Source organism: Odocoileus virginianus, chromosome 17, assembly GCF_023699985.2.
Source record: "Odocoileus virginianus isolate 20LAN1187 ecotype Illinois chromosome 17, Ovbor_1.2, whole genome shotgun sequence".
NCBI lineage: Eukaryota > Metazoa > Chordata > Mammalia > Artiodactyla > Cervidae > Odocoileus > Odocoileus virginianus.
In genome coordinates this window covers 21,448,313-21,464,406 of record NC_069690.1, presented here as the reverse complement: position 1 = coordinate 21,464,406, position 16,094 = coordinate 21,448,313, and the positions used below count along the sequence as shown (strand labels likewise).

General features: G+C 50.3%; 1 protein-coding gene and 1 pseudogene across 1 annotated transcript in view; both read left to right on the top strand.

Moving 5' to 3' along the window:
- PITPNA (phosphatidylinositol transfer protein alpha) overlaps positions 1-16,094 on the top strand; it is a 36,193-nt gene that overhangs the window by 1,915 nt on the left and 18,184 nt on the right. Inside the window, exons 2-6 of the mRNA XM_020909819.2 lie at positions 2,180-2,210; positions 6,691-6,836; positions 10,073-10,164; positions 14,903-14,910; positions 15,867-15,941. Of these exons, the coding sequence (XP_020765478.1) occupies positions 2,180-2,210; positions 6,691-6,836; positions 10,073-10,164; positions 14,903-14,910; positions 15,867-15,941 (352 nt within the window). The remainder of the gene's footprint in view (positions 1-2,179; positions 2,211-6,690; positions 6,837-10,072; positions 10,165-14,902; positions 14,911-15,866; positions 15,942-16,094) is intronic.
- LOC139039269 (U6 spliceosomal RNA) lies at positions 12,759-12,859 on the top strand (annotated as a pseudogene).

Sequence of the window (16,094 nt, the reverse complement as noted above, 5' to 3'; positions counted from 1 at the left end):
CCAGGTGTCATCGCAGCTTGACACCTCGTCTGAAGAGCGTTATTTCAAAGTCCCTCCACTCTGTTACTTGACATCCAATCTGATGCTGATTCAGCCAGAGCGCAGTTTTGTGTAGTGAGAAGGTAGAATCTTGCTTGGGAAGCCAGCAAGAGGAGGGTCGGGTGCACTTTGAATTTTAATCTTGACTGTCCAGATGATAGACTTTTCCTACTGTCCTGATTCTTTTGTCTATTCCCAGTCGAATCCTAGCATCTGTAGAAACCTGTAGTTTTTGTGCAGACGGTCAGGCAGGGAAGGGAAGGGACCTTCAGAAGAGATCTGAGTGAGTTTTGAAGAGAGAGTTTCCCCTCTCAGTCTTTGTTCTCCTCCCCTTGAAGCCCGCCAGGGAAAGGTCCAAGGTGCCAGGGATACAGAGCCTGCCTGGCATCTGCATTTCCTTCCTGCTCAACTTGTGCCCTGAGTGTGTTCGGGCATGTGTGTGTGTGTGTGTGTGTGTGTGTGTGCGCGCGCGCGCGCATCCCTGGGTAGGGGGGCCCAGAGGGGGCATCGGAGATGCTTGGCTGTGGCTGCAGCTCTGGAGAGACTGTGAGTGAAGGTCACACTGAAGTGAGCGAGGCTCCGATCCCAGCCCCCACGGCCTCTGTGGCCCCATCCTTTGCAGTTGCACCCTATTGCTGCTGAAGTGGGTTTGCTGCCAGGGAGAAGCATCTGGGTGTGCCGCTGTCCTGTCACAGTGTCAGAGCATCCTGTCAGGAACTGACTGATGCAGGTCTCTTTCGGGTGGAGACTCAGTGCCCACCCAGCGACTGAAGGTTGTCCAACACTTCCTCTCGCAAAATTCTCCATGATTTGATTTCTGCAAATTCTTGGATGTGATTTTTTTTTACCATTGTTCTTGAAGATAAAAGGTGTATTGTTTTCTAGGAAGTTTCTTCTGAGGGTGCAGAAATTGTGGCCTCCACGTTGGAAGCATTTCTCTGAGCCGTCAGCTGTCTCTGATGGGAGGAGAGCATTAGGGGCAGCTTCCAAAAACCTGCAGGGTTTACGTTATTTGAGTCATCCTAGGGGAGGAGAGTTAGCCGGCAGTAAAGACTTGGAACCCATGTTGTTTTTCCTGCTACTTTCCTGCTCTGTGCCTTGCCTTGACTGAGATGTTTTTCTCAGACCCCTCTGGGTGCCTCTTGCTGTCTGGGGACCTTTGCGGGACTAGAGAATAGTGAGTGGGCTATTTACCAGCCTGGAGCAAGGGTCGCGATGGGCAGAACCGCGGCCCAGGAAGGAGCACGGACACACAAGATGCAGGAGGCTCCAGGGGCTCCCAGCTAGGGTCTGGGGTTGGAGAATCTGAGCTGGGGAGCTGGCTTGATTGGTAGGAATACAGCCAGGTGTTTTTGTCTCAACTCTCAGACCCCAGGGCTCTGAGCTGGGGCTTGGCCATTGCTCTGCGTTACAAATGCAAGCCACCCTCAGCAGGGCCCTGCCCCTCGCCCCTGTCTGTGTGTGTGGAGTTCTGCCTGGTCTGGGGCTTTGCTGGTCATGGCTTCTCCATCAGGTGATTGACTGGCGGTACCCCCAGCAACATTAGTTGTCATGGAAATGGAGAAGAAGGAAAAGAAAGTGGGTGGGGATGCCTTTGGACAGCTTCTAGAGGTCAGAACACGAGTTAGGAGTCCTCTCTTGGTGGCTTTGTGGTAGTGGCTTGTAGTATCTGGCCCTGAGATGGTTGGCGTGTGCTCTTAGGGTAATTAATGCTCCAAGGAGCTTGGCCTCTTCCTAACTTTTCATGTTTAGGGCTGCTGTTGGGAGGTGGGGTCCCCAGAGATGTCAGTCTCCAGGGCCTGCTTGTTTGGGCCTGAATCCCCGTCTTGACTTCAGAGTGTACAGGGGTGGGTCCTCCTGTGTTACCCTCCTGTGTTGTTGGGGAAGGTATTTGTTGGGGAGAGGGAGAAGACAGCTCCAAACATGAGCCAGAGGCCTAGAAAGTACCTGGTAAGGGGATGGGTGTGCACTGAATCGCAGGTTTCTGAATGGGACCAGGGTCCCAGTCTTGAAGCACTCAGGAGGCCGTTCTCTGCTGGGGTTCTGACAGTGAGTGCAGTGTCGCAGGCAACACCACATCCTGTTCCAGGACAATGCTTTCAGAGCCCCAGGCTGACCCTCTGTTTTCCCTCTCTTGCAGTCGAGTCATCCTACCTGTGTCTGTTGAGGAGGTAAGTCCTCTTTCCTCTTTTTATCCAGAGTTGGAGATGCTTGCTTGTGACCGTCAGCTCAGCTGGGCTCCAGGCAGCCCACACCAGCATCTTCGCCTGGTTTTCGTGTTTGTCCTAGCATAGAGATAATCAGTACTCACTGTGAATTCTCCTGGTGCGATTTTCAGTTACAGGAAGGCACTTCATGTATCTGACCAACTGTGTGTGACCTGCCTCAAGCTGTTGGCCAGCAAGAGAACCATGGATAGACACAAAACCAGCCCCCACCCTACCCCCCCAACCTGCTGGAACTCTGCCTGTTTGATGACATGTTACTGAGGAGATTAAGGACGTGCATTTCTGAGACCTCCGTTACTTGACAGGGAGGCATGCCTGGCCCTCTCTGGTTGTGCAGCAAACCAGCAGGGCTGAAACCTCCGAGGCCCTTCCTCGCTACACTTAGGTGACTGCTAGGAAGGCCGAGGCCAGAATCCTCCTTTTATGGAGGGCAGGGAATGACAAATGGGCTTGGCTTGGCCTCTGTCCTTTTATGGTTCTTGAGCCCGACGTCCCCGTGAATTGCGATCTGGCAGGATTGACCACACGAAGGTTCATAGGCCGAGCTGACTCAGAGTCGGTCTCTGGAACAGCAGAACACTGCCCCGGAGCCTCCCTCTTCCCGCCCTTCCTCTGAACTTCCTTCACGCTCCTCTACCAGCTCAGTCTTGTTCTTTGATCCCTTCAGAACTGACAGAGCCCCTAGCTTCCAGCTAAGCTAAACTTTGGGTGAAGCTGCTCAGCCACGGTGCTGCCCTCAGTCACTCTTTCCTGCAGTGTCAGCTCCCTTGAGCACTTCCACTCAATTCCACATATGAAACGGTCCTTTGCAAAATGAGATCAGGCCAACAGAGCCCGCAGCACACTTGAGATGAGAGGGAGGGTGGGCTGCATCTCCATGTTGAGAGCTATAGAGACCTGGGGGAGGGGTCGGGGTGGATCTTGGACAGGACAGGGGAGTTCTGGGAGAGGAGGATAAGAGAAATGAGACTCGAGAGACTGGGCAAGGGGATGGCTGGGTGGATGCTGTGACCCCTGAGATGTACTGGGGGCCTGGGAATCACGTGCTTGGGCTGACAGCTGTTGGCTTGGTGGCGAGGTGGGGGGTCCCTGCTAACCCATCTCCTTTGGGGTCCTTGGTCTCTTTATGAAAAATAGCAAGTGATGATTTTCCAAACCCGGAAACCAGGCAAGAAGGCCCAGCATGTCACTTGCCCTGAAACTCTGCTCTCGGGGGTCCAGTGACTCCCTCTCTGATGTACGGCAAGGTCCCACACCCCAGTGAGGCACGTGTCCCCCAGGAATTCAGGAGCACCTCCAAGTGGCGTTCAGGGGTGACATGGATCTTTTCTCCCAGGGAGTGTCTCGATTTTAATGACAAGTGGGAGGGTCTGAGCGAGGTGGCAGATGCAGGAGGGCCGGCGCTTGTCCGGGGCAGCTCTGGGCCGATTGCTCATGCTGGGGCCACGAAGGGCGGGAAAGGGGAAGACACCTTGAGAGTGTCTGCAGCTGGTGGTTTTCAGTTTGCGATGGCTTGTTGTTTTTTTTTTTGGAGCCTTGAGGAAGTGGTGAGGTGGGGTGAACCAAGCCTGAAAGCAGAAGCTTGGGAAGTAAGCACAGGTCGGGATTCATCTGTAAGCCTGGTGATGGTCAACCCGTTCCCAGTCAGAAACCACCGATGAGGAAGCGGTGCTTGGCCTGTGTTGGGTTGAAGCAGGAGCTGCTCTTTGGCTGACTGAACCTTAGTTCCAGAAGATCAGAACATCTTGAGTGGGGAAGCCCTAGAAGAAATAAGTAATGACCAGCCTTCTCAGAGTCTTTATCGATAACCCATCCTGACTGGAAACAGCGCAGTGTCATGGCAGTTGGATTCACTTCCCAGTTGGAGGCCCTTGGAGCTTTATCATTTTGGAAGTGGAAGAGAAGAGAGAAGACCCTGTCTTCATGACCATCCCGATGGCTTGAGTCAATGTTTGGGGGTGAAATTGGCTGTGGCTGGCCAGAGCCTTTGGCCTAACACTGGGCAGGGTTTCTAAATGTTCCGCAGCAGAGCCAGAGAGCCCTGGCCCTTTAACGTGCTGTATCCACCCCTGGTTTCTTACTCAGTCCAGCCTGCGTTTTCCCCCTCCTGTGGATAGGGCTTTTTTACTTCTCTTCCAGAGATGCACGGTACCAGGCCCCTTTGGTACCTGGCTTGGCAGAGCCATGGGGGTGGGACCAACAGCTGCGCTGTTTTTCACGACATGTTTCAGGCCTACCCACTGCGTCTTCCCAGTCTCCCACTTCCAGATTGCCAGCGTGGTGGGGCCTCTGTTTTCCTTACTTCTTGGGAGCAAAGGAGCAGCTCTCCAGGGCAGGGAGCACCGTTCTGGGCCAGAGGAGGCTGCAGTCCTAGTCTCCCCAAGGCTCTTGATCTGATTTAATGTTCTGGCCCCGAGCCCCCACCTCTATGCCATCAGAGTCTGGCTGCTTTCTGTTTTCCCAGGGTGTGGAGCCCCAGTGCTAAAAGGAACCCTCTGACATGAAAAGTGTCCCTCACTGGTGGCTTGTGGAGGCCAGTCTTGCTCACCCCTTTGGATTAACAAAACCGCCTTCACATGTCTCATTGGGATTAAAGGATCAGAATATCAAGAGAGATTAAAAGGGAAAGATGCCAGCCCCACACACTGATCCTCTTAGAGCCTGCCCTCTGATTCCTGCAGCTGAAGAGGAACCAAATAAAGGGGATTAGTCAATGCGCAGGCCCCTCCCCAAGCAGCACCACCAGCCGGCAACCCAGTCCCCTCCACCAGGCCCTTTCCCCTGCCTGCCCTTTAGGATTGCTGAGTCAGTGGTTAGATGTTCTCATGACTCTTCTCTGAAACAGACTCACTGCTGCTTCTTAGGATCCCCTGGCTCAGCCAAACCCTGACCCACTTGCTAGGGGTTTTCATGGATGCCTCTATTAGGGGTTGGACTTGGAAAGGCATCGGGACAGCCTGGGGTTCCCTGGGGGCATTGAGGCAGCCCTGATGTAACTGTGGAGTAGCAAGGTCAAGGGGACTGGCTCTCACCCAGACGTGCCTCTTCACGGGATCAACTGAGCCTTGCTGGTTTGCTTCAGTCTTTCCTTGGCACCTTGTACTGTGTCTTTGCTTGGAAGGTGGGTTCTTCCAGCCTCGCGGTGAACAGGACTTGTCCTGGCGTGCTGCTTTACCTTGCAGGTTTTGCCCAGAAACATCCCTGCGGAGCTCGGGAGGCTGCTGGCTAGAGCGGCCTTCCAAGGCTGAGGTGGAGTGGGGGAAGCCGCACTGCTCCTTGCTGCTGCAGGCAGGAGCTTCCGCAGCAGCTGCCCAGAGACACGGCTTTTCTGCTTTAATCTCAAGGAGAGAAAGACTTTTGTCTTTCACTCCCGGGAGTACCAGGAGCTTGGGGAGGGGGTGTGGAGGGGTGAGGGAAATCTCGATCCCCACCTCTCCCCCGAACTGTAATCAAGTACCTTTTTCTCTTTTCCTCATACTCCCTAAACTGTTGTGGCTCGTGGCATTGGCCATAACAGGGAAGAGGCATCCTTTGGTGTAGATGTAACTTCCTGCTTTAACAGCTGCTGTTTATTCTCTTCTCATCTTGTTTTCCCCTCTAAACAGAAGGGCCATCCCTGGGCACTGCCCAGGTCATTGGCCCTCATACTGTTTTGTCCTGAGGGGATCAGAGGAGGCCAGGAATCTTGACTGGTGACTTGATAGTGTGGCATGTGACCCAAATAAAGGAAAACTAGGCTTTGGCCACCTAGTAAGTGCCAAAGTAGAGGGTGCATCTGGCCGGCACCATAGGATAGGAATCTGTGCTATGGAATACGAGAAGCAGGGCACTTGCTTCAGCCCCACCAGGAATCAGGAAAGCATCAGGAGATTTGGTTGCCTGCAAGACTTCTCCCTGAGGTGCTGGCAGGGGAGGAGGGGCCCAATGCTGAAGCAGAAGCAAAAAGATGAGCCCGTGTTACAGCAGGGGTTGTGGATTTCACAGAGCACTGGGTGCGTTTGTTTACAGAAAGTCACGTCTGTTAAGGGGGATGGGATAAAGAGACTTCTAGCAACCAGCCAGATCTTGTTTGGGGATCTGGGACTGGAGTCAGGGACAGAGCAAAAACTACCTTGGATTCTATACTCTATTTTATGGATAGTGGTGTGAAAACTATATTCACCTGCCTCGTTAAACCTTGTAGGAGGATGTGAAAAAGGGAAGGACGAAATTAGACTCCTCTGACGGCTAAAGGAAGGCCACAGAGTGGCGTTGTCAGTGGCTCCTGGAGGATTTGGGCCAGGCCACGTTAGGACCTGTGGGATGAGCCCCCGGATTCAGGGGTCCCAGAGCCATCTCACTGGACAGCTCCCACAGTGGGGCTGTGTGCAACCCTCGAGAAGATTCTGTGTTGGCAGTAATTCCCCTCTCTGTGTTCCTTCAGTATCAAGTAGGGCAGCTGTATTCTGTGGCTGAGGCCAGCAAAAATGAAACGGGTGGTGGTGAAGGCGTGGAGGTCCTGGTGAACGAACCCTATGAGAAGGACGGCGAGAAAGGCCAATACACGCATAAGATCTACCACTTACAGAGGTAGGTGCCCTGCAGCAGAGCCAGGGTGGCGGCCCACTGTCAGAGTGCAGACACAGCTCATTGCAGGTGTTTCTCGGGTTGGCCCGTCACTCAAGTTGCTTCACCTGCGACGGTGGGTAAAGGTGGTTCTTCTTTGCTCTTTTAAAGGCTGTTCTGTTTGTTTTTAAAGTATTACTTGCCCCACCAGGCTCGTAGTCCCCAGAAGTCATAGTGCTTATCTTCTTGTGGGCCCTTTCAGTGTCTGTGAATACAAAGAGTGTGTGTGTGTGTGTGTGTGTGTAAGTGGGTGTTCATTTCCTTCATTGTTATGTTATCTGACAGATGCGATCTCTTCTTTTCTTATCATGGCTGTTTCGCTGTCAGCATATTTGGCCTCTTTTAAAGCACATGCAGTCTGAACAGACATACTGGCAGTGGTTTCGCCAGTCTTGAAGTATATTTACCATTATTTCCACATGTTCACAAGCAGTCCTCCACTAAAACTCCCTCTGCACAGATCCTTTGATGTGTTAAATGTGTGTAAATCTATAATAAATGTGCCTAAAAGTAAAATTGTGGCTTCAGATAGTATTTTAAATTCTGATGTTATGAAATCGGGTCCTGGAGAAATTTTTGGTACCTCTCTTTAGCCTAAAACCATTAAGTATTTAAAAGTATGGCACAAACTGATTTGGGTACCAGAATCTGTTGCAAATCACACAATTGCTGAATCCCTAACCAAGACGGTAATATTTCAGTAAACTGGCCCAAAGAACATTGAAAGTCATAGTAAACATGGACCAGCTCAGGAGGATGTTGAATCAAGCTTGTTTTAGAAACGACCCAGTACTGGAAAAAATAAACCTTCAATTTCTTTTTATAGTTGTGGTAAGATGTACACAACACAAAATTCACTGTTTTTACCATTTTTAAGTTAAGTGGCATTAAGTACGTTTGCATTTCTGTGCAACATAGACCTGAACCTTAATCTCTAGTCCATTCAACTGAACAAAGCAGTTCAATTTTCATTTGGTAAAACTGCTAACTGAAGTCTGCTCTAGGGATGTAGACGCGCCAGCCCGGGGGGTGGCCCACAGTTCTGTGAGTTCAGAGCGTGGAGAGCAGCGCTGAGTGGGGAGAAAATCTCGCCACGACCCCGCTTCCTCGGCACTGCGCCCTTTTCCCTCTGTGCCTCCCCTCTGACCGTTGAGCTGACTGCCCACCCGTTCTTTCTGAGCCATTGATGAGAGCCAGGCTCAGGGCAAACCTTCCTTGTAGTGCATTTGTATTGGGTTGGCCAAAAAGTTCATTTGGGTTTTTCCATAAGATGCTGCAGAAATGCCCAACAAACGTTTTGGCCAGCCCAACATTTTTTAATGAGAACTTTGAAAAGAGATAGTGAGACTGGTAGCAGGGGCCAGTTGGTTCCTCAAGACTCAGTCGAGGAAGGTCTACATGTAGAGGGTAGGCCCTGTCTTACCCTCTTCCTTATGGAGAGGATAGAAGCTTTGAACCTACCTACCACTAGTCTTTTTATTGGCTATGCCATGCAGCTTGTGGAGAGTTAGTCCCCCAACCAGGGATTGAAACCAGGTCCACAGCAATGAAAGCCCACGTCCTAACCACTTCACCACCAGGGAATTCCCTCCCCGCCACTACTGTTAACCGCAAGACACCCAACTGCTGAGAAAGAAAATGAAAACCAAACCAACAGTGCTATATGCCATGGCCACCTCTCCTCATGAGAACCAAAGCCTTCCTGTCAGCTGTTAGTTTTCCCAGTCAGAGACCACGGGTTCACCACACCCTCTTCCTTCTTCATCACATCACATCAAGTCCTTTTGGGTCCATGTCCTTGGTTATCTCCAGCGTTTCTCTTTCCTTCCAGTCTCTCGTCTGGACTACTTACCACTTGTCCGCACAGCTCCGAGTATTCTGTCCAGATCTGTTGCTCCCCAGCTTTAAAGCTATAGATGGCCCTTTGCGCCCGGGACAAAGTCCATCCTCTCTGGTGTAGATGCAAGATCTCCTGTGCCTCAGCCTCTGCTTGTTCTCCCGTGTTCCCCACCTCATGCCTTACGCCAGTTACTCTGAACTTCTGTGTCTTCCCCCAGCGTTTCCCGTCCCACCCCCGGCCTCTTGTCTAGCTCAGCCCTACCCACGCGCTCCTCTGTTTCCACGTAAACCCTCCTCTCCCTGGGGAACCTCCCCATTCATGTGTTCTCACAGTGCGCTGCCTGATCAGTTCCACGGGAGCTCCCTGAGGACAGGGGCCACGTCTGTGTGATTTGTGCGTGTGTCGGTGCCTGGCACACACGGATGCCTGAAAGAGTATGGCTGTGAGTGAGTGGGTTCTCAGTGGGCTGCTCTCTGCGTTCAAAGTATGCTCTTTCCTGGGGGTAGCTCGTTTTTCGTAGGCCTCAGACCCCCAAAGCTGATGAGGTTATTGGCACCTGCTAAACTGCAAAGATTACCAGTTAAAAACTAGAAGAGGATTTCCCTGGTGGACCAGTGGCTAAAACTCCACACTCCCAGTGCAGGGGGCCCAGGTTCAGTCCCTGAACCTGGAAATTAGATCCCACATGCCACAACTAAGACTCAACGCAGCCAAATAAATAACTATTTTTTAAAAACCAAAAACACTAAGGCAGAGGAATATACATACCTTAAAAATAAAATAAAATAAAAAGTGCTAAAAAAAAAAAAAAGTACTCATACTTTTTATACTTGCTGTTCTGTAACCTGAAATAAGAATTGAGTAGAAGAAACTATTTTGTCCTGAAAGGCAGATGGCCCTGGGGCCCTCCTGGCCACCCAGAACTGACCCCAGCATATCAGATCATCTTGGATCCCCTATTCCAAGTCAGTCAGCCAGTCCCTCTGGTCCCGTCTCAGAGACATCTCATCCTTGCAGGGTGTAGTGTCGTGCCCTGGGCCCAGTGAGCTCTGGAAGGGTGTGTAACGATAGCGTAGGGACTGATGAGCCACAGCAGGTAGCCCGGGGCCTCACCCGCTGTGCTGTTTCTGGCAGGTCATGGGGCAGGTTGCAGGTGCACGTTAGTAGCCGGCGGAGCTGGGGTGTCGGTCTCTGACCGCTGGCTCTTTGCAACCAGAGTAACCTGCTGGTCTCATGAGAACTTGAGTGTCAACTCCCCAGTGAAGAGCCTGGAACTGTGGCCTGGAAGGTGCGCCAGAGAAACACACTTGTCTTCTAACTCTCTCCCCCGTTTCTCTTCGTAACCCTTTTCTCACTACAGCAAAGTGCCCACATTTGTTCGAATGCTGGCCCCAGAGGGAGCCCTGAATATACATGAAAAAGCATGGAATGCCTACCCTTACTGCAGGACCGGTGAGTGCAGACCCACCGTGGATGGAGGGTGTGCTCAAGTAGGCCCTGGGTGGCAGTGCGTTGGGGTTTTGTCTCCTGCCTTCATTTTCCAGACTAAGCCAGTGGAAGGATGAGCTTGGGGTCTTTGTTCAGACTGGTAGTGAGTGGCAGTGTTGTCTAGTACGATTTGGCAGCCAGCTGGGTGGGAACCAGCAAATAGCCCCAGCCCAATCTAGCACAGAACAAGTCCCTCCTATTTGGGGATGGTGTGATAATTTTTATTGTTTTTACTCATTACAAAAGTAATGTCCTCTGGGTAAGTTTTAGGGAATACATACAAACAGAAGAAAATAATCACCCGTGATCCTTCTATTTTCTAGTCGCTGTTAACATTTTAGTGTCTTTCTTTCTAATCCTTTTTTAAAATGCTTTTATATACATAGATGTGTGTGTGTGTGTGTGTGTGTATAAAGCCTCCAGATATGTTTTCCAGACAAATTTTGGGTCAGATTTTACTAATTATCAACTTGCCCGTTTTTACTCAGTAGATGGAGAACCTATTTTCTGTCACTACCTATAGTCTATTTTTAAAAATTGGTTAATGGGTGCACAGAATTCCATTGTTTGAGCGTGCTAGGATCTTTTTACACCCCTCCCTTATTGTTAGAAGCTGAAATTTCCAGTTTTAATGGTGTATATTCATGTTTGGCTTGAAAAGCAGCAGTGAGGTTCAGGGACTCTTGAGAGAGGCAGTCCAGGATGTCCCTGGTGGTCCGGCGGTTAAAACTGTGTGCTTCCACGCAGTGGAAGGGTCGTGGGCTCAATCCCTGATCGTAGGAACTAAGATCCCACATGCCATGTGGCCAAAAGATTTTTTTTTTTAAAGAGAGAGGCCGTCATAGGAAAGAGCCTGTTAGGGTTACCTTCCTGCCTGGGGGAAGGACCAGACTTATACACCAGAAAACATAGGAAGGAAAACCCTGATATTATTGGAGAAGTGTTAAAATAAGCCCAATGTGTGATGACAGAGGATTCAGAAACAGCTATCCCCCAAGTACGTTATGTAACACCTGCCCTCTGCACACCAGATTTGAGGAGGGGAGGACCAGCAAGAGGGAGATCACTGGCAAGAGCCATGAGTCAGCGCCTTCCACTCGACCGGCATGTTCTGTAGTTGAAGGTGGGAGTAGGAGTGGAAGGCTTCTCTTACTCTTCACTAATCTTGTCTCTGGATTTTCTATTCTAGACATTCTGGGATTCCCTTTGTGGGATTCCCTTTGAGTAGTTCACACTCCTAGCTTTTCAGAATTCCTAAGTCTTAAAGGGTTGTTCGAAGTAGACCTCTTGGACAGCCCATGCTGTTACTGATGCATATCCTGGGTGGGGGGGGTCCCTCGAGGTCCCTGGAACTTGACTGTGAGTTAAGAGGATTTCCCTCCAGCCAGTCTGCATTTGTTGGTGAAGACAGTCTGGCTGTGGGGTCCTCCTGCCAGCCTCTGCTTACATGTACTTTGACACTTATTTGTCTCATTTGTGGGGATCCAGCACTCCCTAGATTCTATCTGATGAGGAAAATGTGTGTGGTCCTCATCCTGTTGAGGGAATGACTGCCATCTAGAGACAGGGTCATTGCTGACTGGTCATTGTTCATTCAAGAACCTTGTATCAGGAGATACTCAGTCATTGGTGGGACCTGGCATGTGTAATGCTTAGTTTTATTGCTATAGCTGAAAATGCAAACATTGCTGTTCCCTAAGCATCAGACAGGAAGCTGTTCAATTCTTGGAAAAGAGGCACACGCACACTTTCTTAAAGGACACACAGTGTGCACCATGGCTGGGTGTGTCTGGTCTGGGGCCAAAGGTGAATTTTCCTGATGTCTCAGAGAGTTGCACTGAGCATGCATCATAAGAACCTTAGCCAACTTGGCATAAAGGAGGCAAACGGATAGTGTGGACTGCTGCGTGCCTGGGGCGGGGTTCTGGTTTCACAGCTTGTGCCCACTGAGCCACTGCTATCCTCTGTGTAGTTCTGGGGAGAGTGAGCTACAGCTGACAGGGGCATTTTTCTAGACACCTTATGTTCATTAGCATCTTGTTCTGATCCGTGGCCAAAAGAAGAAAAACTATCTCTAAATATCCCATGGAGAGGAGAGGCAGGGAGTGAGGGAGGGGAGGGTGGCTTCTTCAGTGGGAGCTGACTTTACATTCAGAACCCACCATCATGCAGTGTGAGTGTCTTGAATCTTAGATCTATTCAGTTATACATGGGTCTTTTAAAAAGAGCTCTGAACAAGGAAGGCTGTGTCCAGTTCCTGCTGGGGACTGGTGGGAGAAAGATTATTAGTTCAGAACTCTTAGGCTGGACTAAGCAGATCAGAGTTTGAAGTGAGAGGGATAACGGAGTGTGGAGCGAAATTCCACATGCCTTTTGGAAGGTTCTGACCTTGTTCTGAGTAGAAGGAAGATGGATTTGCAATATTCTACTCATTCTCAGCTCTTTCTGTCCTCTTAACCTTATTTCTCTCTATTTCTTATCCCCCGATGCTCATGAGTTGGGACATGAGGAGAGGGTAAGATGGGCCTGGGCCTGTGAATGATAGCAGGAAGAGACACTTTCTTTTAGCAGCACACAGACTAAAACTAGAATGATTCCGAGTTTAGCATGGCCCCTGTGCAAGGATGACACGCAGATTCATGAAGCGCTCCATGAAAAAAGGAAAGAAAGTAGGAAGAGGGAAATAAATGTTTCTCCTCCTGTCTCTCCCTCTAACCTTAACCCTGTCTCAATAAAGTACAGTCTCAATAAAGACATAGTTTTGGGAGGATTTCTGTTTGGGGTTTTTTTTTTTTGCTATACCACACAGCATGTGGGATCTTTGTTCCCTGTCTTGGGGTTGAACCTATGCCCCTTGCCTTAGAAGCATGGGAAGGACCTTACTGGTCTCATTGGAGAGCCCTGTTTTCTAACTGCAGAGTTTCTTGAGACTCTTCCAGACTACCTAGGGTTGCAGTTTGAAGAAAAGAGAACTGTCTGAGTGCAGAGGTGTTTGGAAGCAGGGAGGCTGGAAAAGATTAGGGAGGATTGTCTGTTCACCCACATTAGCATTAAAGGCCATTAAAGGGGGTCATCACCCTTGTACATTCACAATTTGTCAGAACTGAGTGGATCTGCTTCTCAGGATCCTAGAAAGAGCTGATATCCAAAGACATCCCCCACCCCCACCCTCCCTGAAATGCCAAAATATTAAGTTATACTGAAATACAAAATGACTAATAAAACCCGATATTCCTGTTTGCCAAGCAGGACTCGCTTCCCTCATGGGCTCATCTGCTCAGGAAACCAAATTCCAGCCTGTAGTGGAGAACATCATCCACTTGCTTAAGTGATCAGACCCTCGTGTCTGTTGATTAGCACATTCCATCCCGGCAGAGGCCAAACTAGGAGAAGGCTGCTCGGGGAGCATAGACTCAGAATAAGGTGATTTGTTGGGGAACCCTGGTGGTGTGTCATCAGACCAGGCCAGCCTGACACTCAGGGTGGGGCTCCTGCTCCCAGGACAGCGCCAGAGAACCGCTGCCAAGGAGGTCTCTTTGGCCTCACCCTTCGTGGATATTACACCCATCATTTCCTTTTTTGTTAAACGAATAACAGGGCAGTTATTTCAATAAGCCTTTTAGTTATCATCTTGATCTGTTGCTTTCTTCCAAGTAACTTCCGTTGGATTCAGGGAGGTTACTGAGATCGTCTCTTGGGTAGCTTCTTTTTATTTCTCTCCTTTCTTTTAAAAAAATCTTGACTTTATTGATTTTACTGGAGTGTAGCTGATTTACAGTGTTGTGTTAGTTTCAGGTGTATGTACAGCATAATGATTCTGTTATACATCTACAGATATCTTTCTTTTTCTGATTCTTCTCCCATGTGTTATTGCAGAATATCGAATGGCATTCCCTGTGCTATGCACTAGGGCCTTGTCAGTTATTCTTGGGTTGTTTCCATAGGAGGTGGATCTTATCCCTTATATTTCAACTTGTCCTCATCTCAATCTCAGAGGTAACCTTAGTTTCAGTTTTAGAGTCAGGGAGCTTGACTGTTAGCCCCACATGCCGTCAGAGGGGGCAGTGGTGGCATCCATCCGAAACTGCACCAACTCCTAAGTTCAGAGAGTACAGAATGATCTGGGCTGTGGTCAGGAGGAGAGCTAGTCCGTTCCCCAGTGACATTAGAGCTGCTGTCATTTTCTCTGATAAATAATTGAACAGTGCTTTCCGAGGGGGTCTCATTACAATGAGCAGGAGTGTGGCGGGTGAGAGGTTTGGTTACAGCGACAGGAAGGATGCAGAGGGCAGATAGACAGCGCCTGGCCTACGGTGCCCTGCTCTGCCGCTGGAGGCAGGGGGCGGCGGGAGGAGGGGGCAGCAGGTGATGGTCTGACAGCAGAGTCGTGGGTCTCAGTGCTTCAGCTCGTCAGGGCTGCTCCCTGTCCTTGTCCAGCCGGGAAGAGTCCTGAGGAGCCAATAGTGGCACCCCTTTAATGCAATCCCATACTTGGTCTTTGGGAACTTGTGCATGAGTTAAACTCAGAGGTTGGTGCATTTGAGGTCCCAAATGCACTTGCTGGGACTTGGAGGGTGACCGTGGTGTAAGTCCCAGGGAATGGAGAAGTCTTTGCTCCCATGGTCCCAGGGTGGGGGTGGATATTTTATTCATCTTCATTAATCTTTTTCTCTCTTCTTTCCATGTCCTTGCTGTGGAGCAGTTATCACAGTAAGTATTTCCAGGGGGGTGGGGACTGTAGATGATTTATAAGGAAGGAGAAAGAAAATGGAGCTGCCCTGGGGCCTCCTGGATTCTCCTGTCTTTGTCCTGGGTGGCCTTTGAGGCTTCATCCTTTCAGTCCTGTTGAGGAACTTGTTAATTGGCACCATCCCCTCCTGCTTGAAGCTGCATTGGCAGGTGGCTCTGTAGGTGCTGCAGTAGTCATTCCCACTTGGGCATCTTTTGACCCCAGTGAGCACTGATGCTAGGCAGAATTGTGACATCAGCCTGGCTTCTTCTCTCTGCCCCACCCCTCTGTCAGCGCCCCCTTCTGTCCTCCCTGCAGCATCCTCATCCAGGTAAACACAGGAAGTTTCGGGGAGCCTGATTCCCGCTGAGGAGTTAGGGGGTTAACATGTTCCTCCTTTAAGTAGTTCCAGTTTTTAAAAAGCACTAAGGGAAGAAGATGATAATTAGTATGAAGGCTTAAATGGCTGAGAACTTCAGGCCTCAGCAAAAGGCTGGCTGGTGGCGGGGGAAGGGGGGCAACACGTTTAGATGGCTAGGAAGTCTCCCTGTGCTCTTCCCACGCTGCCACTCAGCCTTTACACCCTGCACATGAGGTGAATGGCAGAGATACGTGGGTTAAGTGCATGAATTTTGAAGTCAGACAAAACTGAGTTTGAGGCCCCAGTCTGTGGTTATCTTTGTGGCCTTGGGAAGTCCCCTCTGAAGTTCACTTTCCTCAAATGTGAGGTGAGGGTCGTGTTAGCACAGCCCTCGCAGGCTGGGGTGAGGATTGAGTGAGGGAGCGTGCGCCTGGTATAATGTGAGCTCCCGGGACAGTGAGCTGTTAGTACAAGGCAGAGGCTGGGGTCTCTTGTCTGCCCGGAGCGGGTGGGGAGGGGTGGTTACTCTCCAACTTTGAGCCTAGTGACTGTAAGATGTGTTTCCCTCTCCCACAGAATGAGTACATGAAAGAAGACTTTCTGATTAAAATTGAAACCTGGCACAAACCTGATCTTGGGGCCCTGGAGAACGTAAGTAGCACTTCCCAAGATCCCCGAGGACTTCCAGGCCTCAGGATGGTACCGAGGCTCTATCCCTGCCAAGGGCTCTTCACCGTGGTCCCCTTTTTCTTGGCCAGGAAGCTCGCAGCCTGTGCCTAGATCTGTCCTGCCAGCATGGGATTG